Source organism: Amphiura filiformis, chromosome 16, assembly GCF_039555335.1.
Source record: "Amphiura filiformis chromosome 16, Afil_fr2py, whole genome shotgun sequence".
Taxonomy (NCBI): domain Eukaryota; kingdom Metazoa; phylum Echinodermata; class Ophiuroidea; order Amphilepidida; family Amphiuridae; genus Amphiura; species Amphiura filiformis.
Window position 1 is genome coordinate 60,320,685 of NC_092643.1, and position 27,872 is coordinate 60,348,556.

Here is a 27,872-nt window from a genome sequence, read left to right on the forward strand (position 1 = left end):
AAAAATAATGATGACTTCCGAAGATTCTAATGAAACCACAACATGATACATGTAAATTGCAGTTGTTTCAACTTTCAAAATCGGTCTTTTCTGGACATTTGATTTCAAGTTTACATTTACAAATGTTCTTTTTACAAACGATCCTTTTTACAAAACTTTGTTTCCTTTTGTGCCAATTTACATCAATAACTTGTAGGAAGGATTTTTTTTACATTTCAAGTAATGATAAGCAGAGCACAAAATACAATAGGGTAAGGGCAAGTTGCCCCCACCCCCCAATTCGCAAAAAGTAGCCCTGCAGTCAAAAATATTTGCCATGGCAAAAATTATACATGAGGCCTACTTTTTCACAGAATCTGTACTATTCAATATAGTCCCTGTGATAAAAAAAACACATTTTGAGCCCTCAATGAAAGTCTTATGAAGTTACAACTACTTAAATACATATTTTGGATAAAAATTGTTCTGTTCTTTTTTTTTTGTTAATTTGATTGATTTTCTTTTTCAATTTTCATGCAATGTCAAAATCCTAGAAGTCCATAACAACTTTATAAATGTGCTTCAAAAATCCTGTAGTTACAACAAAGCTATCATACCATCTCCTGCCACACCCTTTTTTTCACCGTTTACATTTACAGCTGTGAAGCACATTTTCCGATTTATTTTAGGCCTGCCTACTTTATATACTTACATCTGTATATGGTAAAAAAATACTGTTAAAAAAGTGAAAATATATTTCAAAAAAGTTGTTTTAGTCAGAGCCACTTGAGACTTTGTCTTGTGTCACTCAATTCTCGTGTAAAAAAAGCTTGTTGGATGTCAAATTATATAAATATGTCAAATCCGGTTACATTCCCGACCCCAAGAAGATTTTGCATTTGTGCCCAGCACAAATCACAAATCTAACTTCTACGTGTCCCAAATGTCAACAGTAGCCCGACGACTTTGTGCTTACAAAGATTAAAATCAGGAAAACTCATTCTTTGTTTTCCTAACCAGATAATGTAGCAAAATATCCAATGAAAATTCAACATAATAATTAATAGTAAAAACGTATACAATCAAGTTGATCAAAATTAATAGGATCTGCTACTTTGTGCATTATCAAATTATCTATAATTTGGTTCACGTCAAGTTCGGTAACTAGTGACGTATGTGCATATTTTGCTGGCCGCCGTAGTGAACCGTGTGCGTAAAATTAATCACGCAGAGCGTACATTTGCGGGTTACAAGAGCACTTTGTCGGCATGCTTGCGGCGCAACCGCAAAAAAGCATTGATGTCACTCCCAAACTTGAAGCGAGCCAAACTATATCTCCCTGTATCGGACATGGTCATCTCTCTACATTGGATGACCGTATACACCATATATGCGGTCAAAATACCAACATTACACTGAGGGGAGATCATATTACTCTTCCTCTTCACTATACCATTATCTCAGGAATCTAGTTTGAGATGTATTTTTATAATCAGACAGATTTGGTATGTTCTTTTTTGACACATTAACAACAGATGATTCATCACTCAGTTTGCCTATTTGATTCCTCTTAGAGTATATGTGTCAGTAAAAGAAAGACAACATCATAATGATCATACCTTTTTTTAATACTTTTTCCAGTTCATATTGAGCTGGTATAGTTGTCCAAGTAACATTACCACAATTTCCTGGGCACATTCCACAAATCTGGTAACATTTGTACCTATGAATTCAACTTGGATCTTGAGAGTAATGTCATGCAAGTATCCAATCACACAGGTCAAAGGTTAATGTGTATGTATGTACACCTTTGTATACTGTCTCCCAGGGACTGAGGTTTAGCACAACTTCCGGTACAGAGTCCCTGGTTTCGCTTCAAACCCTACAGGGAATTCTGAACCATGTTTCTGGTATGAGGAACTTCCAGTGAAATAAACAAGTTCATCGTTCATTGAGTCACTGAAAGAGATTGTATGGTATACTTTGCATAGGCTAGATAGGACTGCATATAAATACAAGTCATAATATTTTTTGTTTTGTTATTGCACATTTTTATAAAAATAGATTTATGTACAGTATGTTTTTTTTTTTTTTTCCTTTTTTTTCATCTTTTTTTTAATCACATTTTCTTTTTTTTTTTTTCCTTTCAATATTTTCGTTGGTAGATGTTTAAAAATACACTGTAAAATCATACTAAAAATGTCTCCATGCACTGTATCAAATTCAGGCATCAAAATGATTAAAGACATACAAAAAAAAATATGAATAAATTCAAAATGAAGCCTGAATTCAAGACAACATTTGGTACCACAATCTGTAACACATCTTGAGTACTGCAACACATTTGTTATCCCAATTACAATCAAGAATTTCTGTATACAACTATACATGCATGAACGTATTTACACTCTTAGAAACTGATTACACTCCCGTCGGAGTTCGAGTCGTCATATTCACATATACAAAATAATGAAAATGTTACTTTGGAAGATTGTTTCACATTGTGAAAACAGGTCACACTCAAGTTCCTTGAAAAAATGAGTTGAACGAAATTAAATTAGGAACATATGATGAGTTGCAGGGCTCAAGATGTGTAACAATTTTGTGTGAAAATCAGCTTATGGAGACAACCAACTTGGATTTTGATCCTTTGGTTCTTTTTTTCTTCCTGCGTTTTTTTTTTTACCTTGTGGAGTTGTTTCCGTTTCCATCGCGCTGTTGCTTCCGTTTCCCCTTAAATCGCTTACCATTGCCCCCATTGTTACCACCGACACTGGAGCTTTGGTTATTGTTATTTGTACTGTTGCTATTACTTACATTGGCACCGTTGCTGCTGCGGTATTTCCCAGCTGATGACTGCTGCTGCTGAGAGGTCTGCTGGTACTGGGTATTGCGATTACGATACGTCCGCGACGTTACCGTGTGTTGCGCTACCGGTGGCGATGAAGGAGCGTTCCTCTGCGCGGATCTTTCGTTATGCGGCGAGGCAGCACTGGCCCAAGATCCATGTCTGGAAATGGGGCTTGATGATGGCGACCTGGATTCCTCCTTACCTTGCGATGTTGACGATCTGACGACATCAGGTTTCTGTTGATCACCACCAGCAGCTGGGCACACCTGCGTGGTAGCTTCAGGTTTTACAATGCTCTTCTTTGGGGTGTCGTTATTGTTGTTTCCCTTGACAACATCTGCGACAGTTTTCTTTGTGTTTGCTGACAACGAGTTGACACTAGTACTTATTGGTTTTCCTGGAGTGCATTCACAGCATTCTTTGTTACACTCTTCCTTTGATGAACCCGATGTATGTGATGACAAGTCAGATTCCTAGAAAAAAAGAAATAAAAAATTTGTTAATGTGAAAGATTAGTTAAGTTTGAAATTGAAATGTCTAATGTCTATCTAGGGTAAATTGTACTGGGACAGTAGAACCTTCTGATAAGACAGTAAGGCACAGATCTGCAACTGATTACTTGTGACCTAACATTAGTCAATTTAAAAATGGTTGTGTTGAACTGAACAAGTTTAAAAATATGCGGTATTCATGTTTCTAGTCTCAGTTTACTTCTAAACGCCAATTACAAGTACACTTATTTCTTCGTTTTGAAAGTATGGGAGTTACTGATTTCTGATATCTACAACACACACTAGTTAAAATGACATCTAAAGTCTGCACAAAAAGAAACTCAGCTGTTATAAATACGCCTATAGCTTCAGAACTAATAATTGTTTCCACAATATTTTTACATAGAAAGAAGGGCGATTTATTTGGCGCATTTTGATACCCCATTTGTCAAATGTCGCTCAATATTAACAACACAGTTAGTGCTTTTAAAGAAAAATACCCGAATTTAAAAGTTGCAGTTTACAGCGATCAATGGTTTTTACGCAAGCATTGTGGCACGTAACACCCTCCATTTATCTTCGCGCTGACTTCAAATCAATACAAATAGCTGCAACTTTTAAATTCGGGTAATTTCCTTTGAAAACACTGCTGTGATGTTAATATTGAACGATATTGGACAAATGGGGCATCAAAATGCGCAGAATAAATCGCCCTTCTTTCTATGTTGAAATATTGTGGAAACAATTATTAGTTCTGAAGCTATAGGCGTATTTATAACAGCTGAGTTACTTTTTGTGCAGACTTTACATTGTATGTATTTTCATATGTACCTCGTGATGAGCACCTTGAATCATTCCATCAGGGAAACCCCCCAACCAATCACGCAAGACGGAAAGCCCCTCAACTGTTTCAATGACATCCAGTTTATTTATCTATATTAATCGGTGTTATTAATTAGTGTATGACATCATAGGGACAAACCCTGAAGGGAATTCCCTTGTGCATTACTGCAATGTGAAATATTTGGGATCTAATTAGAATATGAGATGATGTGTTTTAACAAAATACAAATTATACTAGTATGCCATGAGCTGTATCAATTCCTGGACCTTACAATAACAAACGCAGTCAACACTTACTGTATCGCTGGAACTTGACAAGGCCTCAGGTGACTCCGGTGACGATGACTGAACAGAATTGCTCTCTTGCTCCACAATGCTGTTGTCGGGTACAGGCGTAGAGGGCGCTTTCACAACATCCTGCGCACACTGCTCTTCCATAGTACCTTTCTCTGTAGTTTCTATTGCAGGAACCTCCTCAGTTTTGTGTAACCTGATAGCGGTGTCATTGTCTCTTTGTACAATTGCGTTGGCAGCGTTGGGGTTATTGTCTATGGGGTTATTGTCCAGTGCATTATTATGCTGGTGATGCACAGGTGGCATGGAGGACACAAACAGGGGATGGAAGAAGTCGGTATTGTGTCGACTTGGAAGCTTGGGCCCCCAGTATTTGCTGATCCACTGCCGGTATTCCACTACATCATCTGTTACACGCACTATACGTCCAAGTATACTGCAAATACAAAGAAATTTTGACAGTTTTTAGAAGATGATTTTGAACAAACTTTTTACTATACTATTACACTCTGGAAGTCCACTAACAGAAGAAAAAAGAATGCAAATACCCAATTCATCTTCAACAAAATTTCCATGCTAAATTTCAACCATTCTCTTCAATGGACTTACATCACACAAAGGGAACAAACACCAAATAACTAGAGTCCGTCAACTCAGAAGTACAAAGCAAATTTGAAAACTGGAGGTATGAGGATAATTATTTCAGTGCAATGCGTGTGTAAATGCTTCTTTGGCGCCACAACTGCTGCGCGATTTGTACTTGCTGAGCGCACCATGCTCTTTATGCATCACGTTTTTCAACACGCAGCGTGTGTGACACAAAGCATTGACCTCTGATGCCACAATAAGTTGTAGCCCACCTGTAAATGTACCTACCTTACTCCCTTATTGTCCTGATCTAATCTCGTCAGCACACCTTGGCACAGCACCGTGTAGGCGTAGTGTAACGCTTTGCGCACTTCCATGAATCCGTACGAGCTCTTGCCAAGGTCCATGCCAGAGTTGAGAGGGTCCTGTATGCACAGTAGATTGGTCTGATAGCCGCAGGTCATGTTACGCTGGGCTTCCTCCTTGTTGAAGTACGAGCCGCCGTCCCTCACGCAGATGCCGGTCTTGAAGTAGTTGAAGTTGACGCCATAGAGCTCAAAGAATTCAATCAAGAGGACTCCCAGGTTCTGGGGTTCTGGAGGCACATGGAGCTGTTGGTGTAAAGGGGTAATCAGTTTAGTTTATGTCTATAGAGCTCCAGCTTTGTGAAATAATATTTAACATTTGAGACTGTGCAACAATATTTACTATTTTATGCCAATTTATTTTCTGCACTCTAAGTTTTATGCTGTTTTTCCTTCCTTTTCCTTTCAGGTTATGGTCCCTCATCTAAGGCAAACCCATAAGTAGCTCCTTTTCAGTAAACACAAAGATTGGGCCATTTCAGTTGAAATCTATACACCCCCAATGGAAGATGTGACCTTGATCATCCCAACAGGGAGTGCGAATTTCAAATGGGGCTACCTGAATGGGCGATTTCTTTTGGAAGCTACTCCCCCTATGTGGGGATTAAGGTCATGTTTTCCATAGGGGGTGTATGGATTTCAACTGGAATAGTCCATCGTACATGTACGATGCTATGTAGCATATATCTATTCCTGTTTCTTTGGTATTGCTGGTCATATGGTTCTTGAGCCTATGCAAAAAAGTAGTTTTAACTAAAGACTGAATAACCTTGGTAAGACCATTGACACAAGAATCAATTTGTATTAGCCTGATAATAAATTCTTGTAGACCAATCACTTTGAGTTTTCATAAGCGCACACTGACACAGCCCTTTGATTGGATTTCACCATACCAAAACTGGCCAACTCACCTGAAGGAAGCTGACAATCATGAGAATAAGGCTGTAAGAACTGATTCCACCTGTCCAGACCTCGTTAAGATCTCTCTGTAACAAGAACTGCTTGAGTACAAACACCAGGTATGGTAGACTGGGGAACTGTATCACAAACTCCTGAAAATACAATCAAAAAGTGTAATGTGTCAATGAAATGTAAGTTTATCACTGCAATGTCAACATCATTTAAACATTAATATACTTCATATATAGATTCCTCTCATCTGATTGGTTAAAAGTGGAGTCATTAAAATAGATGTGCCCCCTTTTTCTATCAAGATGACGTCATAAGCAACTGTGCCCCGGGCATAGATTCAACTGTGCCCGCTAAATAATTGGATATTCGCAACCCCAAATACACAGATCGCTCGTATACATTACGCACCCACTATACGGCCGGCGTTGATTACAGTGTTGTAAAAGAGACTATAGCGACCTCTCCTTGCAGACGACGACCTTTCACTGCCGCGTAGTAGTGAGTGCATGCAGTGATTTGTTTACAATCTGTTACATGTCAAGGATTTATACCTGCCAAATGTCACTTTTTAGACAAATTACTACGACCTGAAGACTTGGCATTGTGTGACATTAGCACAGAAACGGTAGGGTTTTAGATATGTTATCGGTAGATATTGGTCCAAATTCTGCACCCTTGCTCATAGCATCTTGCATGCACTGTGCATTTAAGGCGTATGTAGTTAAATGAGAAGAATCTATATTATTCGGTATATAAAACAAATATTGACTGCTTAATATTCGGGGCACAGTTTAAAATTATAGGCCCTCGGTGATGTCAAAACCATGACTATGCCCTCAGCTTCGCTTTGGGCATAGTCATGGTTTTGACATCACCGAGGGCCTATAATTTTAACTGTGCCCCTCATAGCAGTCAATATTTGTATACTATGTGCAAAATATGTTAATATAAATAAGACAGTAAATGTATATACCAAGCAAAAGGAAGATATAAGTTGGAAAATATCTAGACATAAACTGAATTTTTCGCAGAAAAGATATCTTACACTTCCCATAATGCATTTCTTCCCTGTGCTGATTTGCTATTCAGTGCAGCATTGGTCGATAGTAACAAGAAATGCCTTGATCAGGATGAGCCGTGTTAATTGAATTACTGTTTTTGTCACTAACGACCCACGTTCCACTGAATACAAATAAAAGAGTAGCAAATCGGTACAGGGATGAAATGCACTGTGGGAAGTGTAAGGTATCTTCTCTAGTTACTAAGTAGCTTGTCTGCTCAAGAAAAACTTATAAATGTGGCATTATCCTCATATTAACTGGGTTTAAATTACAATCAAACTATCAATAAGCAGTACTTAGCTTTAACAAGTAGTGCTCCCCCTTTTATTTTATGGTTATGTAAATTGCACTTCACCTTTTTGGTAAATTCCATAAGCCATTGTGCTTGGACCCCAAAGTCGTCCCTGTGACGTCTTGCCAATGGGCAAATAATTGCCATTTCAATGTTGTAAAGTGCGCAGTAACGATGTGCGCATCGGTGTGACTACATGAGGTCTAAACTACGCGGCTTATGGGTTTTACCAAAACGTGAACTGTTCAATTTATAGAAATGTTTACCCTTGTCTATGGGAGGGGGAAAAGCAGAGCAAAAGACAGTGAGAGGGGAAATGCAAACAAAATAGAATAGGACAGGACAGGACAGGACAGGACAGGACAGGACAGGAAAGAAAAGGAAAGGAAAGAAAAGAAAAGAAAAGAAAAGAAAAGAAAAGAAAAGAAAAGAAAAGAAAAGAAAAGAAAAGAAAAGAAAAGAAAAGAAAAGAAAAGAAAAGAAAAGAAAAGAAAAGAAAAGAAAAGAAAAGAAAAGAAAAGAAAAGAAAAGAAAAGAAAAGAAAAGAAAGAAAAGAAAAGAAAAGAAAAGAAAAGAAAAGAAAAGAAAAGAAAGGAAAGGAAAGGAAAGGGAAGGAAATGAGAGGAAAGGAAAGGAACGGAAAGGAAAGGTAAGGAAAGGAAAGGAAAGGAAAGGAAAGGAAAGGAAAGGTAAGGTAAGGTAAGGTAAGGTAAGGTAAGGTAAGGAAAGGTAAGGTAAGGTAAGTTAAGGTAAAGTAAAGTAAAGTAAAGTAAAGTAAAGTAAAAGAAAAGGAAAGGAAGGAAAAGGAAAGGAAAGGAAAGAGATAGAAAAAAAATCAGAATATATGTAGACAAGATAAGAGTAAAAAAGGAATCGCTAATAAACTTTCTTTTTGAGTCAATGTTTTCCTAACCAATTAGTATTCCAATGACCTGACAATAAACACACATACATTCATCAGTACCTCATAGTTCACTGGTCTTGATCACAACACCTCGGCAAAAATTAATAACACGTCCTACCTGGACAACAGTACGGACTGATCATGGTCTGACAAGCCTGCGCTAGAGTCTATCACGGTTCATTTAGAGCACTTCCAATGACCTCAGTAACCGATTTAGATCATTTCCCCTATATTAATTTGGTAATAGGCTCCAGGTGCTTTCATTCAGCTTTTTTCTAAACAACAGGTTATTTTCTAGCCTCGTGGAGTTGTTGCCACATGTTGCCTATATTTTTCATGCTTGTGTAATGCATGTAGGACCACGATGATCAATCGCAGTTACAGAGCACTGAACATAATCAATATATCCAATTAGTTATCAATTGCGATTTAGACTAATTCCAATCAGCCGTCTACACTTCGCATGTACTGTCATGCTTCGTAGTGACGACTGATTATCTTACAGCCCAAATCATGACGGACTTCTGAAAACTATTCAATGCGACTTTGGTTATGCGCCATAGCGCGACTGACTAGCGGCGCCCGTGTACCGCGTCGCTGTACCGCGCCGCTGTGACAAGATCGCGCTCTGAACTTCTAAAACAACAAACTCGGTCAAAAGGTCAATTTGGACACAACTCCGCATGCTCTTGGCCACAGGAATCCTGTTGCAAATCCGTCACTTTTTTTCCACGTAGTTTTCTCAGTCGTCAATCCAGACGGTTGACGACTGAGGGCAGCAGTCTAAATTGCGATTAATGTACATGTACCCAATTAGTTACCTCTATTAGTTTGGCACAATCCGTTCCAGTTGTCATATTGAAACTGATGTCTACTTTCACTTTTGTCAAGTTGTCTGTAAGCTTCACAATGGGCACCTGCAAACGCAAGAGCATAATAAAAATTTAATAAAATAAACTTTTTTTTTACAAACTATTTAACATTAAATCTCAAGATAGGTACTCAACATGTACACATGCACGCACATCCCCACACATACATATATCTAGATACTCAAGTATAAACTAGTGCTCAAAAAAATTTGAAGGATCAGAATCTGACAATCTTGATTTTATCTGCTTTCTTTTTTTCTCATGGTTTTTCAGTGTCATGGGATATCAGTACTAACTTAGTGCAAACATTCTGATGTCTAAACATTACTGAATAAAATGACACTCATCTGATTAATGATTTACAATTACACGGTGGACGTCTGCAGTTCCTACAATGTATGTGTCCACTATTACGTACATGTATGCAGGCAGTGTTCAAAATTTTAGTTGTCCGTTCGCCCGGGACAACCAAAACATGCACAGGACAACCGAAAATAAATGCTCTAGTTGTCCAGCAGACAACCAAAGATCTATAGCCACCTTTTCAGCATGTTAGTTTGCTCAATCCTGACACAAATGATGAATAGAGGCCATCAGCGTGACGTCATATGCCGCCATCTTGTGGGTACACGCGCTGCGATGGTGAATTCGATCTCCATGCGTGAACAGCAAAATCACCGCGTTGTGCGTGATAACAGCGGTGTGGCAAGCTGCGCCCAGCGCATACTGTCCGACGCATGAACACACAGAACATTTGTACCCACAAGATGGCGAAAGGCTGACGGCCTCTATTGTTAAATATTTAAGAGTAATTGTTCATAAATTGACGACACTCACTCCACTTTATTGGTCACATGTAGTTGTTTCAGATTGTGGCAGCTAAGTAAAATACGGACAACCAAAAAATTTGGTGGACAATCAGAAATTACAACCTGGTTGTCTGTGGGACAACCCCTTTTATTTTCTTAATTTGGACACTGTATGCAGGTGTGTCCTCAATTGCAGGTGTTTAAAACATGCACCTGTAGACAAACACGTTTACTTACTGATGCCTTGTCCAAGACTTTGATGCTGCCTGGCTCTGCGATACCACTCTTCTCCAATTCATTGCCTAATCTGTAGCACGGACAATCCCCAAGATCTCCAAACACAACCAGATCAATGTCACTGCAAAGAGACAAATAAATTACATATTTAATTTTAAGAGCCATTTTTCACACTCAGTACACAAAAATCTTCTGAACAATATATATTATTGTGGACCATAAATGCCGGCTTGGAACTTTCTCCCAAGGAAGCACATAAATTTCCATTTTTGTAATTTAAAGTATTTTACGACTATAATCCTTCCCCTCAATTTCTTCCCTTCCTCAGAATGTTCATAGTACATTCCTAACACAGCACCCCCCCCCCCCCCACCCTAATAAAAAAAAATCATCTCTATTGACTCTGCACATGCCTTTATAAAAAATAAAGTTCTGATTTTGGAATCAAAATGTCAGAAAAAAATCCTAATAATAGTTTTCACAAAATTTATCCTGAGGTACTCTGTTTTTTTAAGGAGGGGGGGGGGGGGCATTTCCTTCCATGTTAATGTTAGCACATGTACCTTATCTTGATACAGAACCAGTATGCCCGCCAGTATGATCAAAAGTGATAGCCTTGAGACCCTATATTATGTGCTGTGATCAATAATCTAATCACATTTCCTGATTAATGATTCCGACCTCAAATAGCTCAGTGTTGCAATTGTTGGACATCAATTAATATTAATTCAATTACTTCAATCACCTGATTCACATTTGTATGCCATTGTTTATAAAATACATGTAAGACACTATACAAAGCAGTAAAAAAGAATATCTAAATTTGGCCACATTGGACTTTGACCCCGAAAAAGGAAAAATTCTGATTTTTTTTCCTGACTTTGTGAGGACATAAAAGTTAATGACTGATGTTTATACAAATCTGTTGAACTAAAGTGATATTTCAAACATGATTATGAATTTTGTCAAAGTGTGATTTTTGGGAGGTCAAACTTGCATTTTGGCAAATGACATGCACAACAATGCAATTTCAGCGAATACCATTTCAGCGATACAGCAATTCCACAAACAAGTTCACAACCCATTTTTTTTTCCATTTTCATAAAATTTACCAAATTGGTTTATATTGCCATTAGGCAAATGGACATTTTTGAAACTTCCATTTATTTCAAAAGTCAGATTTGATGGTAAAAATAGACCCAATTTTTGATCAGCCACCATGGGAAATATAAGGATTAGGGATTTGAAACTTCTGGGGTTTTTTTCTACTGACTGAACACATTGGTATTTTACATTTGGGTGAAATTAAAAGACATTTTGAGAGGGTAATGTGGGGGAAACCTGTGTAGTTTGAGAAAAAGAGAGGCTGGATGAGAAGTTATTGTACATGTGATGATACTTTGTATGTGTAGGCTATATACAATGTCCATGTTGGTTATTGGTTGAATATCACCATTTAATTACTTGTTAGTGTTACTGTTTAAAAATATTTCCATTTAATGGAAATATTTTAAAATACTATTGGACCATATTTGAATATTTTAATACATGTAGTGCAATGTACATGTTTACATACATTGTTGTATTGCTGTCTCTCAGTGTGTAAGGTTCAAACACTGTCAAGAATGTGCTCCGTGTCCCTACCAACGGTCAAGTGTACATTTCAAGTCCATATTCTATCATGTCTATGGTGAAAGCATAGATCTACTGACAAACTACCATCATCAAATTCCCTCACCTAATTCTAGGAACCACATCGTTAAATACTGACCGAGTGTTTAGGTTACAATGTAAGTGTTCATGCAATTTGCTAGGTCTTGCATGCATCTCTATAGACGCTTACTATCCCTTACATTGGTATGCCAGCAATGCTGTACTGCTTAGCCGTTGACTGCCATGCATACACACACACAACTTTCAATTCATTAGTTAAAGCGCAGACTGATCACTCACAGTGTTCAATGTAAAACCGATGGGAGTACCTTTAGAATACCCTACCACATCGACGGCGCCGCTGGCTGCACCTTTTTGTAAAACTACACCGACGTCGGTAGCAATTACTTATTAATGGGATAGATTTAAATTAAGTAAGAGGTATTATATGAGTCATGTTTTTAATAAAGTATGTCGGCGTTTGACTTAATGAAGTTTGCATTCATCAAGGTAATAAGTGATAGTACGATTAAATTATTGTGGTTACTTCTAGATAGTAGTAATGTCATTTGAATTTAATTTAAGCATAATGAACTATATTGCATTATATAATGGCTTAGAAGTATTAATCGATTTATTTATTATGCGTAATAGATTTTAATGTACTCAAGTAAAAATGATGACCGCATCAAAAGATGATGTTAATAAGCATGATATAATTATAATTAGTGTGACGTATAAGAGGCCGATTGTAATTGGTTATGAATGATTATTATATAATAATTACGGCGTGTCCGTCCGTCCGTCCGTCCGTCCGTCCTCTGTCCGCGCGCTATCGCGTTCGCGTTTCAGCGTTCACGCTGGTGCACTATCGCGTGCTTTCATGATGCGATATCGCGGAGTATCAGCGGGAGTGTGCGCGGAGTACAGTGCGCGCGATCGGAAAAGCATTACAGTGTGACTAACAGGTGCATCTCATCGGACCAATAGGCCTATTTTCAAGACAGGATTAACATAAAAATCATCAGTTATGGTAGGCCTATAACCCGCTTATGCGTTGAATTTCGGGTATTTTGGGGTCCTCAATGTGGTAGCAGGACAGGGTTTGAAAGAAGCGAGCGATGGGTTTTCAGATTATGGGTACCGAAGTAAGCGTCACAGCTACAAAACAGAGTTGATTAATCATTGAGCGACGCATATCGTAGTAGTTTGAAAGGTTAAGACATCAGTATTATGGGTAGGCCTAACGGGTGTTGGGTAATTAGAGATAGGCCTATCACGAGAACCGCCCAACCCGAGAACCGCGAAATCTAGTGATTATATAATTCTAATCATTATGATGGATTAGAGGGCGATGGTAGTTAATTAATAATTATGACATAATAATAATGAGTGTGAGGGATAAGAGGGTTGTTGTAAGTAATTAACAATGATTGTTAATAGTGATTAAAGTTATATTGATAAGAGGAATGTTAATTGTTAATGAGTGGTTTGATTAAGAATGAGTAGCATTTATTTCATGGAGTAAATCGTTAAGTATCATATATTGAATAGTGATGTGATGGTGAATGAAGGTATCGTTGTTGCTGTGCTACAGCGACGCCGCAAAGGTATCGCTGTTGCCGTGCTACAGCGACGGCGCCAACTAGACCTTTTATGAGGGGCCTACACCGACGGGCGGTAAGGTAGACCTATTTCCGTAAGGCTACACCGACGGTGCAAAGGTGCACCTTATGTAGGCCTAATTGTTAAAGTTGTCATATTAGCAAATGAGTGTGGTGGAGGAAGGTATCGTTGTTGCCGTGCTACAGCGACGGCGCAAAGCTAGAACTTTTTACAGAACTACACCGACGGGCGCGAAGGTATCGCTGTTGCTGTGCTACAGCGACGGCGCGAAGATATATCTTTTCAATGGGCTACACCGACGGGGCGAAGGTGTCGTTGTTGCTGTGCTACAGCGACGGCGCAAAGCTAGGGGATAAAGCGAGGGCGCGAAGGTATACCTATTTGCGTATGCTAACACCGGCGGCACTGAGGTATACCTTGTTTGGTCATGTCACCAAATGAATGTAGGGGAGGTAGGTATCGCTGTTGCCGTGCTACAGCGACGGCGTAACTATACCTTTTACGGGCAACACCGACGGCGCTTGAAGGTATCGCTGTTGCCGTGCTACAGCGACGGCGCCGGCTATACCTTTTACTGGGCTACACCGGACGGTAGCGAAGGTGTCGTTGTTGCCATGCTACAGCGACGGCGCGCAGCTAGACATTGTTGAGGGGCTAAACCAACGGCGCGAAAGTATACCTATTTCCGTATGGTAACACCGACGGCACTGAGGTATACCTTATTTGGTCATGTCACCAAATGAATGTAGGGAGGTAGGTATCGCTGTTGCCATGCTACAGCGACGGCGCGTAACTATACCTTTTACTGGGCTACACCGGCGTAGCGAAGCTATACCTTTTACTGGACTACAGTACACGACGGCGCCGAAGCTATCGTTGTTGCTGTGCTACAGCGACGGGGCAAAGCTAGACTTTTTGCGTATTTTGTAATGACTTGATCAACTAAATGTAATGAAGAGGAGGAAGGTATCGCTGTTGCTGTGCTACAGCGACGCCACTAACCTATACCTTGCCATTGGGTGAAGGTACCGAGTGTTGCCGTGCTACAGCGACGCCGCAAATGATATGATGCACATGGGAAATGGGGAGTTGCTTGTTTGTTGACAAGAGGAAATATTAAGTTAAGTTGTCATTGGTAGGCGCATAATGCACATAACTTAGTTTGCACCTGGTTGTCACTGGTTGGGGCATTTTATGAACGACGTATACACTGGTTTATGTGATTTCATAATTTCCAGATATTATAAATAAAAACAGGACCGTGACCACTGAAAATTTAATTAAGAAGAAACAGAACTTTCGCACCTGGTTATCACTGGTTGGGGCCTTTTATAAGCAGCGTATACACTGGTTTATGTGATTTCATACTTTGCAGTTGTTATAAATAAAAACAGGACCGTGACCACTGAAAAGTTAATTAAGAAGAAAATGGTCATACAGTTCCGACTAATTAGGTGAAAAAATAAGCATCATAAGACATTTCTTTTACAAGTTCATCAAAACATTGTGAATGAAACAGAACTGTTATCGTCCATCTTTATTCAGATTTGTATTGAACGGTCAATGTAAAGTAAAGCTTGTGAGTGGTAGGGGCGTTTTATGAACAACGTAAAATCATGATAATTTTTATCATTTAGGCCTATACTTAGCAAGGTCTTTTAAAAAGAAAAAATTTGGTACAAAAATCATGGAAATCGGTAGTAGGGTTGTTGAGAAATTGTTGTTCAAAGTTCACACGGCGATGTCGCTGTAGCCCTGCAACAACGATAACCTTCCTCATAGGCATCGCATTAATGGGTGAATATTTACAAAGTTAGTTTGTTTGTTTGTTAATTAATTCATTAATTATCAAACGGCGATGTCGCTGTAGCCCTGCAACAACGATAACCTTCCTCATGGGCATAACCATGATAACATTAATGACTGAATATTGATAAAAGTTAATTGTTTAAGAACGTTAATTAATTGAATAATTATCAAACGGCGAAGTCGCTGTAGCCCTGCAACAAAGGTAACCTTCCTCGTGTGCATCATAATTTACATATTATACGGTAATTAATGACAGAGTATTGTTTAAAGTTAATGTTTTTATTTTATGTTCTTAAGTTAATTAATAATTATTTATCTCTTCTTTAAATAAGATAATTAATGAATGGAAACCGATCATTATGCAGATTTATGATTCCTGGCTGATTATGGGACCGGGAAGCAAAGCAATTAATTAAATTTAAAATTTACTAATGTTCCTCTTCTTCATTGTATAGTGGCATTATTAATTAAATTACTACAATGTTGTTTTGAATCTCTCTCGTTCGTTTATTTAATTTGCTGAATTAAGTGATTTATTTATTGCACTGAGTTAATCCATACATCATTCAATGTAATCCTATCATCGAGTTTCGCGCCGTCGGTGTAGCAGGGCTAAAACTAGGGTAGCTTCGGCGACGGCCAAATGTGGTAGGGTATAGTAAAGCTTAGCCAACCGATGTCTGAATGGGAATCTTAATCTATATAACTAAATAATTTGCCTATAGCGCTAGTATCCGAGCAGTGGTCCATTTCTCTCTGTTCATATTTTGTTTTAGAGAATTAAAATTATTTATGACCAGACAAATTTACATGGGATTTGCACAGCTTGTGTAAGTTATACTTTTGTATGAATTCTGCAAAATCAACTGACCAACATGTGTGTAGGGTGTACTTGCATTTTAAAACACTTCAAACTGCAAGTACTTTAGCTAAGTATGATAATCTGAAATAAATTCTTTTTTACAATTTATTCCCTTAAAAATATTCACTGCGGAAGTCATTGATAAACAGGTTTAAACTTTACTTACAAAAAAATGCACTACTAGTATATATAGCTAGCTAGCTGACAGACTGCAAATACAAGGGGGCTATTCCAGTTGAAATCCATACACCCCCTATATGAAAGATATAACCTTAATCTCCCACACAAGGAGTGTAGATTTCAAACAGACTCACACATTCGGGTATTAAATCCTGTTTGAAAGTCACACTCCCTGTGTGGAAGATTAAGGTCATGTCTTCCATAGAGGGTGTATGTTTTTCAACTGGAATAGCCCAATTGTAGAGCAAATAAAACACTTGAAAGCAATTACATGTGACTGTAGTAAGGTACTGGATAGTGGGGAAATTTTTGAGAAGTTTTTATTTTCATGCTTAATTTCAAAACCACAAATTTAGAAACACGCAAAAATATTTGTCACTGGCTTTGCTGCGTAGCTGTTTGAAATTGTGAATGATTAAAAAAGAAATCACAAAGCTGTTCAGAACAATAAAAATCACAAATAATTTATACCGGTAAAATATTAATGCTTATTTGGATGTTGTTCGATGTGGGTTAAAATGATACTATCATTAAATAGGAAGATATCTTAATAATCAGTTTTATCTTTTAATTCAGATAAAACATTGCAACATTATTACAACAATAGGCGAAGTGGCAATGCTTGTGTGAACAATTCTTGTGATCATGCAATTTCCTTATGTACACATCAACATAATCTGAACTTTGATCCGGGTCTATGCTCAAAACAAACAAACGATTATTATAATACTGTTTGCCTGGCCCCTCTCCCACTTCACATTTTTTGGTAATGTATACCGAGATCAGTCTAGATTTCACTTGCACTAGCAATTATGACATCATCATAAATCTTTGTAAACATTCCCCTCTCCAACAGAAAGGCTCAATGGTGTCCCTACCGAGCTACAACCCTGTAGTGACATCACATTCTGATATGACATCACAAATAGCTAGATATCTCTTTTGGCCCCTTGCTGATGTCTGATGTCATACAGATTCTATGACATCTCTTTTAGGTATCACAACAACGTCACAAATGGATGTTCAACATCACTTGGATCGGATTTGTTTACATGTACTTGTGGACAGTTCAGAGTGCTCACCATTCAAGATGCCCAATGATAGAGTAAAAACACCCCCACTGAGTGATAGAGAGAAATAATGTTCTGCATCAATTCATGTCCTGCATTTCAGCACAGGTCTGTGATTTCAATCCATCAAAAGTATAAACCAACATTCAAAGACCAAAATTCCTCAAGCAAAAACCAACATACATTTTTTTGCCGTACATGCTCAGAATCCAAACAAATAAATAATAACCCAAACACTTCAGTGAAATTGGACTTGCTTTGTAGCAAAACTCATTGGTTCAGAAGGAAAATGTTACTTGAGGGTGGCGGGGGTAAATAAATACATTTTTACAAAAAATTAGAAAAATGACTTCCATTATTTGGACGAGAACCCAAAATATAATTTTATATGGCCTTACAAACAAATAGTCAAGTCCCAAAATAGAAAGTACATGTAGAGTGGTTCATAGCAAATTCCTATAAATATCAACTGCATAGCAGACAGGTAAAGTGCCAAGTCATTCACATCCAACTACCTCAAAGAATGTTCTAAGTGTCTACCTTTTGACATTTCTTACTCAACCACAAATAATGATCCATGAGTAGTAAATTGGATAATGTTTGTGCCACCCTGATTTTCATGTTTTGAGGACTTGGTGAAATAATTGTATGTAAAATCATCCAAAGTATAGAAATAGGTGTAAAAATAATTTACTTGAAAATTTTGTGCCACATTGATTTTCATGTTTTCAGGACTTGGTGAAATAACTGTATGTAAAATCATCCAAAGAATATAATAGAAATAGGTGTAAAAATAATTTACTTGAAAATTTTGTGCCACATTGATTTTCACGTTTTGAGGACTTGGTGAAATAACTGTACGTAAAATCATCCAAAGAATATCAATAGGTGTAAAAATATTTTACTTGGAAAATTTTGTGCAACATTGACTTTCACAATTTAATGACTGGTGAAATAATTGTACAGGTAAAATCATCCAAAGAATAGTGTGCAAAAATAATTGACTTGAAAATTTTGTGCCACATTGATTTTCACAATATTTAAGGACTGGTGAAATAATTGTACATGTACACAAATGTAAAATCATCCAAAGAATAGTGTGCACAAATAATTGACTTGAAAATTTTGTGCCTTTCATTTTCACGTTTTGAGAACTTGATGAAATTGTAAAATCTTTCCACAGATGCAAAAATTTTCCTCACAATCAATTTTTTCCCTACCTTCCAACACGTTACAGGAAACAAAACATTATCTTTGTCAGGCCCTATATGATGACTGTATTGTCTAGCTCAAATACTACAGTAAATATGGGCCTACGCACTATACCAAACATGTCAAATTGTGGAAATTAAAATGCCTGTGCAATTCAGTTTGTTTTCGATTCTAATCCGGTGAGTAATCACACCACCGGGGTCAAAGTCTCATCACCAGGGAGTAAACAATTTGCCCTGGATGTTTCTAGTGAAGGGCATTTATGGGAAATGATCCAAGACCAGAAGCCCACTCAATACCTGCACGAATATACATGTAAATTGATACGTGTGTAAAAATCTTCCCATGGTGCCCTACATGTAGAACTGGATAATCAGTTCCCTCGCATTACATTGTCTAAACTGTGAGTGTGTTAGCGGCTAGCACGAACAGAGGTGCGTAGCGCCAATACCGAGGTGTGTAGCGATGAGACGACAAGTTTCATGGCGCTCAAATTAGTAAATTATTTTAAGCTTCAGGCTGTTGAAACAAACTGCACATGCACAGTGCAGTAAATTAGTATTACCAGGGAGATCCCTGACTATACAGTAATTACCGACCGTCGATGTCAGTATTTTAAACAATCGATATATTGGCCACTCAATATCGATAAAAAATTTTGATAAATCAATTTTCCATACATTCATTATGACACAACCTATTACCAATGTAACAGGATGCATCATGCCATTTGGACTCACAAATGCACCAACCACTTTCCAGCGACTTATGGAACACTATGCCATTTGGACTCACAAATGCACCAGCCACCTTCCAGCGACTTGTGGGACTTCAATTTCAGTCCTTTCCCCCTGATTTTTTAATACTTTTTTTCATTATCGGCAACTAAGATATGTGACCCGGCAGCACAAATGAGCCGTAAATTCCCTATTGTATTCGGAGTTACGGTGTAAAATGTGTACGAAGGTCATATTCATCGGTAACTTAAGCTGGCCCGACATCCGTCTCATTTCGATAGTCAAAATCTAATCAATAATCCTATTGTTGAAGTGGATAATAAGCTTCTACCTTAGATGGCTATAGAACTTTTAATAGCTCTGGTCTTTGTTTGCTTATCTTGCTAAATCCTGCCACAAGCCTCGTCCCTCGTGAACTTTGGTGACACGAAGCGAATACTACCAAAGTTCAGATTCAACATTCGTTCAAAAGAAAACGCGACAATTTTTACCCATAAAACTACAGAAGAACATAAAAAATGTATTTTAAGTAATATTTATGATCAACAATGTCTTTTGAGAACGAAAAGTAAAAACAGCACTAAAAACCAAAATTAAGCTGTAGGGGTCATGAATGCCATACAGCAACCACGCTCGCCGTGGTCTGTGTGAAAGGTTACACTACCGCTTGTGGCAGAAAGGATTCGCAAGCAGCTATCATGGCGGCTCCCTTGAATTGCAGAAACGAAGGATTAAAAGTGCTTTTTCTTTGTTAGGAATATTCCGAAATTCATATAGAGCGTCTGGTATGTTTAATTTAGTGGTATATAACTATATTAGCCATTGATTAGTTTATGGTGCAGATTTCCTTTAATTGACTATAAAAATGAATAAAAACAGCCGGCTCTCAACACGCGATACTCAAAATTGTCCAGTGCAATGATGTTGTGGTTATTAATGTGCTCAATTGTTGTCAGTCTTCATTGTATAACTGGGACGTCATTGCACTCAACAACCTCGGCGCCCGGGAATTTTGAATATCGCGTGTTGAGAGACGGCTGTTTTAATTCGTTTTTATGATCAATATGAGTTTGTTTACAATAAAACCATGTGATTCATGCTTCATAATTAATTCTAACCTATTGGGCATAATGTTCTGATTGCCGGAGACATCATTTACAAAGTGAAAGACCTGAAGCATATTTATCCCATTGAAGCATATTTTTTGTTTTGCAATTTTGCAATGCATTATGGGTGAGAATTGTGCAGTTCAGTAAACAGGATAGATGTGGATTGCATGAAAATAGAATGTGATCAGCACAAAAGATGCAATTATGCAATGATTGTGTGGACACTTTTTTTTTTACAGTGTAATGATTTTGAAGAATAAATGCCCTACATTGTACAGAAAATGACTGGTGACCTTAAATTTAATAATATGGTATAAAACATCTTCAAGAATAACATTCATACCAATTACATGTAAGTGAAAAAAAATGTATATCATGTACATTGTACATGTAGGCCCAAAACAATTTTTTGTTAAAATTACATTTTTGCAATGTATTCTGGGGAGACAATTGTTCCTCTGGGTTATGTACATGTAGTTTAACCCGGTATGCCGGATACATGCATGTGGATTGCATGATATGACCTTTAAATAGAATGTGATCAGCAGAAAACACGCAATTGTCAGTTATTACGTGGGTGTATAGAAAATTAGGTGGCATAAACATGCAAATATATTCCACTGGGTTTTACATGTACATGTACTATAGATTGTATGATTGTGGGTGGGGGTGGGGGTGTGTTTGTATCATGCCTGTGTTTTACGTAAAATTTTCTAGCGCAACACAGATACCATAGCATGTAAAAATTCAAACGAATAAAAAAGTGTTATTATGCGCAGATCTATCTGTATGTTCAAAGAAAAAAATAAAATAATACTTAGTTTTACTAATACTGCCATTTTTAAAAGTACTGGTACTTTACCACATATTCACATTGTGCATTTGCATGCTTTATTTTGACACCATTTTATATTCATGTGTTAACTCACCTTGTCGGTAAGTATAGCATGGTCCTGTAACTCCCGTATATCTCAAGCTGTATAAATATGAGAAAAAACATACAAGTTAATTGAAAAATGTAAAATAACTGTAATGTCCTTTAAAATATGGATCAATTAAAATGCTTTATTTTACATACCATACGTTTCATCCCAGGTAAAGTTACCGTATTAATTCCAATAAGCGCCCAGGGCGCTTGACAAAGTCATTTTGGGTGGGCTCTAATTTTTTACCTTGTTTACCTATTTTTTTCGTAGGGGCGTTTATTAGAGACAAATTTACGTATGTTATAAAGGGTTCTGAGACATTCTAATAGCTTTTCTGATGCAGAAAATGTATTGTAAGTTTACACAGGACTTGTAGTCCTGCAGCAATTTCACTGTATTGACATCTATCTGTCACTTCAACATGAATGGCACCCTTTAGCTGCAATTGAAATACCCTGGGTGGGCGCTTATTGGGGCATGGGCGCTTATTGGAACGAATACGGTAAGTCATTTTGGACATGATCAAGCTGCAAGCATGTATTGGTGTTGGATTTTGGAATTCACAATGCACAACTTTGCTGGTGTACCGTACATGTAATGCTGTACAATGCTGAATGGTTGAGATATTTTTCAAGTCGACATATGTCGGAATAAGTTTACAAATGTTTCCTACCTTGGCTTCTGACCAGATATTCTTGACAATGCCCTGTATTCTGTTGACAACTTCATTTCTCATCAGATGCTCCTCTTCCCTTGGGTACATAAAATGATAGAAATCTATCACCTCTTGATGTAACCTGCACAATAAAATTATCACATACCAAAGTAATTGTAAGTAATTGCATGTTGGACAATAGTGCAGCTAAGTTACAGTTTTTAAATACAATGCGTGAAAAACGTAGATAATTGGGCCAGCATTACAGAGGGGCGAGATGGCCTAGCGGTCTAAGTCGCTGAGCCGTCGGCCGGGGTAATACGATCTGCGTGGGTTCGAGCCTTGGGCTTGCCTTTGTTGAGAATTCATTTTTATCCCAAAATGTTCCTACATGTATAAGGTCGGGAATCCTGCAATTATGTTCAGTTACCGGTACTGCGAGGTTAGTGTATCGGAGATATTTTCTCTGAAAGTGTGAAGCAGTCTCTGCTTCGAAGCAGTATAGAATTTAATTGTAGAATTCCCTCCCGCCCCCATACACTACGTAGCACATGCATATATATGTAGTGTATGAACGGTGTCTCGTGGTTCGGAAAGTCACGTACATGTAAAGCTGGTGGTCCCGTGTGCAGGAAGAGTCAAATCCTGTGCACGTTAAGTGTCAGAGCTATTCGAAAAGAGAAGGGGACCATCCCCGGTTCTGATATCTGTATAATCACCACCTCTAAGTTCCAGAGGACTTCCAGTTTAGCTCAAATGAGCTGCTATAGGAAGTACTAGAAAGGAAAGGAAAGGGCCTAAATTTTTGATACCGCTATATAACAAATTCTACTTGAGCATACAATTTGCTCAATTTTGTGTCTATCGGAAGGAAGCTTATTTTGATTTGAGTGCCAGTCGGCAACTGCTAATGGTACAAAAAATGTTTGTCTACTGATGAGGGATACAATGTATGTAAATCTCAGTGAATGAGTGGGGGGAGGGGTGATCCAGTTTGCCATACTTTAGGCCAGAACAAATACATGTCCAGGTAAGTTAATTGGGAAAAACTAATTAATTACAAAAATTTCAACCCAATGAGTTGGCTGTGATGGTCCAGATCCGGGTACAATAGCAAGGAAAAGGCACTATCTAGTTTCCTGTGTGCCCACTCACATGCTACTGTTGCTCATCACTGAATGATATTGCAAATTATGCAAGGAATGTTTGGCTATTTCCAGGTTGATTGTGAATTTACAATTAAAATTTAAATTGACTAAAATTAGTAAAAATACCGCACATTGAATCGCAGACCTAGATAAATTGCATGCCAAATGTGGATTTAAATTGGGCAGTACCAATTTGTGAAAAAATTTATCCTGTAAATAATAGTATCAGGAAACTTTTACTTTTAGTTTTAGTTCCCAAAGAAAATAGGAAGTGAAGCTTTACACATCAAATATCCAGGTGTGCACTGTAAACAGAAATTGGTCAGATGTCAGACTGGGAAATAGTAATGACACACATAACTCGTACCAGTTCATAACATACTATACATTGTACATGTACTACACATATAGTATGAGTTCAATGGATTCAGTGTACCGGTATCACTTTCACAAGTAAATTAATTACATTATTTTAGAATATCTATGTTTATAATAATGACACTAAAGATCCAAACTGAAAAATTAGGATGTGTTATTCCGTTTATATGTTGTACATGTGCAGAAAAAAGTATAGAAAAAAGACCACAGGACTTAAATTATAATGAAAAACTCAACGCTGCGTAATTTAATTTTAAAATTGCAAATTTGAGCTTTTTTGGAAAAATGCGGACATTTTGGGAATAATTATAGATAAATCGCACAAAGCGCGAATTGTCTAAAACTGGTGCGCAAAATTTGCACTAAAAAATCGCACATTTTTCCGGTGCTAACCCTAACATGTCAGAAACTATGCATAATTATGAGGTATTATTTTTTAAGAATGAATGTTTTGAGCCAAGTTTCATGTAAATTGTAGTCTATGTTAAGGTCATCTTCAGATTTTGTTACTTTCAAAATGTTGGGTTTTTTTAGCATTGAAGAATGGAAAATTGAAGGTTGAAAATGACTTGCGTGTACACGTCTACCGCAATTGCAAAACGAGTTTAACATTCCCATCCCTAGCTAAAGAGGCTTATGTAAGCTATGTTCAAGGATTTTCCTTAGAATATTGCCATGTAAATGAAAAAGATGCCCATTCCAAAGTTGCATGTACATTGTACATTGTTGTACACTGTACCCACTGAAAATGTTGCTAAAATTAATGGGCAATGGGTAAATAACATGTACATGTACGGTACCGGTAGTGCAACTTTCACGTGGCAACTTTCTTTGAAGTTTGGAATCTGCATCTTTTTCATTCACTTTGTATGAGTTATACAATCGTCCATAGGCTATTATGGGACTGAAATGCGACTGATAGTGATCACAAATTCATGTGATTAAGATTTTTTTTCACTAAAACAGTGCGTACAACCAGTCAAAGTCTCAGCATCACCCGATAATGAGGGCCGATTGTTCCACGAATTGCGACAGGTGAGACTGCTACGCAATTGCTGCATATTTTTTCCCTATACTTAGGGGTGCGTCAGTCCGAAAATGAAAAACACTGCAACAGTCCGCATCTGAAAACACTTTTTCAGTCAGACACACCACTAGTCCGACTGAAATACACTGCGCTAGTCCGAATCTGGAAAACACTTAGCAGTCTGACACAGCTGCGCTTAGTCCAAACTGAAAACCACAGCGCTTAGTCCGAATCTGAAAAACACTGCACCGGACTAGCGCAATGGTTTTCAGTTACTTTCGGACTAGTGAGGTGTTTTTTAGATTTGGACTACATACATGTATGTACATTGTAGCGCAATGTTGGACTGAAGGAGTGTTTGCCAGATTCGGACTAGCGCAGTTTTGGACTATCCAAGTGGTTTTCATTTTCGGACTAGCGGCGTGTCGGACTGGCAGACAGGCCTTGTCTTTTGAGGCGAGTGAGAGTGATCACTCGCCTAAAATTAATCTGAAGAGAGCTTTTTATCACTCGCCTATACATGTAGCTCACCTGACAAGTTTTGAGGAGAGTGGTTTGTCACTCGCCAGTAATTTTCAAAAGACAAGGCCTGGACAGAGTGTATTTTAATCTAGCAGCGTGTTGGACTGGTGCAGTGCATTTCAGATTCGGACTAGCGGTGTGTCAGACTAGCGGCGTGTGAGTCGCGTGTCGGACTAATGCTCTGTACCCAATATGAGAAACTCAGAATCAAATTGACCGAAATACAAAATAAATCTTACATGCACAGGCAAAATATGCAGAGTCAAAGTTACATGCATCTGTGCATGTGGTATTTTGAACACTGCATGGAATGACTCAAATGTAAAAGGGCCTTGGATTTTTATAATGTTTTGCAGTAAACCTTTGACGAGAGCGTACGGCGCCGACTTTGCAACAGCAAGGTATATAACTCGCTCGTCAAAGATTTTCAACAAAAAAAAGTAGACCATTTCCGAGGCTGTATTTGGTGTACCATGTCACGTTTTGAGCAAGGCTCCCACTGGACGCGAATTCTTGCGTCCAGACGCATTTTTGTATTGCTGGACGCAATGTTCATCAAATTTCATCAACCCGTTGCGTCCAGTCGGACGCAAGTTGATTTAGCCCAAAAATGAGTGATAATTATAAGCTTACCAAATTGTTGTTTGCAATAATGATCCTATTTCGCAACTTCATCATAATCATAAAAATCATGAAAATTTGGACGCCTTTAAAAAATTTTGTGGTAGCGCCAGTTGTAGTAACTACAAATTTCGAACGTTTGAGGACTTGTTCTCAAGTTGTAGAACAGTAGAAGGTGCCATTGTTTTCATTATAAATGACGCAAAATATTAAATTTGACAATAATTAACAACCCGTTTGACCTCTCCATATATTCATAATCATACATTGCTCACCTGTTTTCATATCATATTTTGTGGTGAAAAATGATTACAAATGTGTAAATTAATTTGCAATCATTTTTGGAGCAACGATTTCTTCGTACCGACGGCTATGTGAATGCACATTAAACACATGCACAGTACCTGTTGGAACTCCCGGTCGGAGCCGGGAGTTTCAATTATTGGAACTGGGGATGCGCATTTCCCGACCAAGTTTTACAGTTGTGCGTCCGATCGGACGAGAGTTTTTGAAGGCTAGCGGAGCCTTGGTTTTTGAACAATGGGAATTCAGTAAAAACCGACTTCCTTTGTTGGTAAATTATACTGTATTTAGCGACGCTGTTGTAGATGGCCATCCCTGGGCCTGGAAAAACGGCCTTACATGTATGATGTACAAGTAGACTTGAGCACCATACTAAAATTTCAAGGAAAAAAATTTGAAAAAATATAAGAACCTAAAACTGTATAATTATGTACACTACAACGTCAACAATCTATGGCGATTTGACCCTGGATGACCCCAAAATGACCTTCACATTATTTGTCACACTACAGTGGCCGTACCCGCAACATTTCATGAACCTGCAGCAGTCTAGTGATTTGACCCCGATTGAACCCAAAATGACCTAACATTTTTTTGTCTCCATACACATGATACAGTGGTCATTTTGGTTTGACCTTGCCACCAACATGACCAAATTTCATGAACCTGAAGAAACAATGAATTAACAATCTGGTGACTGACATGACTGAGAAGCCCCCTTCTTGTAAAAATATAAAACCCTGCATTGAACTTGAATTGCAAAGCCATGCCAATAGTTTTGGGCCGGGTTCAGTGTGTTGTTCATGATGCATGCCATGTGTTGTGATCAGATTATCAGCTGTCAAAAAAACGTGTCATTTTCAAGCTGCAATTCCAATAAATTTCCTTGCCTCCCGAAGTTCCGACACAAAAACACAAAGGTGCACAAATCAATAAATTGAGATATCCACTTAGAAGCTACAAAAAACGTGAGAAATTTGTCGTACCCGATAATTCCTTTCGCATAGTTTTGTTCATGTTCTGTCACTTGAGTTCGCCAAGGCGTGCCGCCATCTTGAGCCTTCCCCGCAGGATTCCTGTCATATGTACTCGCTTGGTTATCTTTCCTTCGTTTATTATAATTACTAGTTCTTTCACCATATTTAGCATAACCATTTGTAGCTGTTCTTTTATGGTGTACTTCTATAGATTCACCATTAATTGGAATAAAGTCTTGAGCTCGGACGGGGCCTCCGTGTCTTTCAGGTGCCTGGCCTCCGCCAGTTGAGTTCGAGTCTGCCATCTGCAATTTCTGTAGTCTCTGAGTGGCACTATCAAATATTTCAGTCCAAAGCTTAGTTGCTGGTCCTAATTGTTCCGGCTGATACCAAGTTGTTCTTAGATCCATTCAAACGGTAGCTTTAGACAAACTACAGGCAAACCTGAAAGGTTAAAATCCGGTTGTTTTCCACCTATGTCAAGATGGGACTGCACAGTAAATTTCAAGATGGCGATTCAGTTACATTACTGCGCATGTGCGGTACCTTTAAAAACTGG

At 38.0% G+C, this 27,872-nt stretch overlaps 1 protein-coding gene across 1 annotated transcript; it reads right to left on the bottom strand.

Annotated features, from left to right (window-relative positions):
* Window positions 1-508: 508 nt before the first annotated feature.
* LOC140136283 (uncharacterized) lies at window positions 509-27,872 on the bottom strand. The gene is made up of 9 exons (XM_072158009.1): window positions 27,323-27,872; window positions 22,356-22,479; window positions 21,686-21,732; window positions 10,499-10,619; window positions 9,402-9,497; window positions 6,323-6,463; window positions 5,335-5,657; window positions 4,462-4,894; window positions 509-3,303 (listed from the first exon to the last, which is right to left on the bottom strand). Exons 1-9 carry the CDS (start codon window positions 27,721-27,723, stop codon window positions 2,662-2,664), a joined length of 2,328 nt encoding a protein of 775 aa, XP_072014110.1. The 5' UTR covers window positions 27,724-27,872; the 3' UTR covers window positions 509-2,661.

Bases quoted from the DNA above. Each gene is read 5' to 3' on its own strand.
- LOC140136283 (XM_072158009.1), bottom strand. From the start codon at position 27,723: ATGGATCTAAGAACAACTTGGTATCAGCCGGAACAATTAGGACCAGCA. The intron at 10,620-21,685 runs GTGAGTTAACAC...GTCTCTTTGCAG, and splicing joins ATGCTATACTTACCGACAAG to TGACATTGATCTGGTTGTGT. The intron at 3,304-4,461 runs GTAAGTGTTGAC...CTTTTTTTCTAG, and splicing joins TGTCAAGTTCCAGCGATACA to GAATCTGACTTGTCATCACA.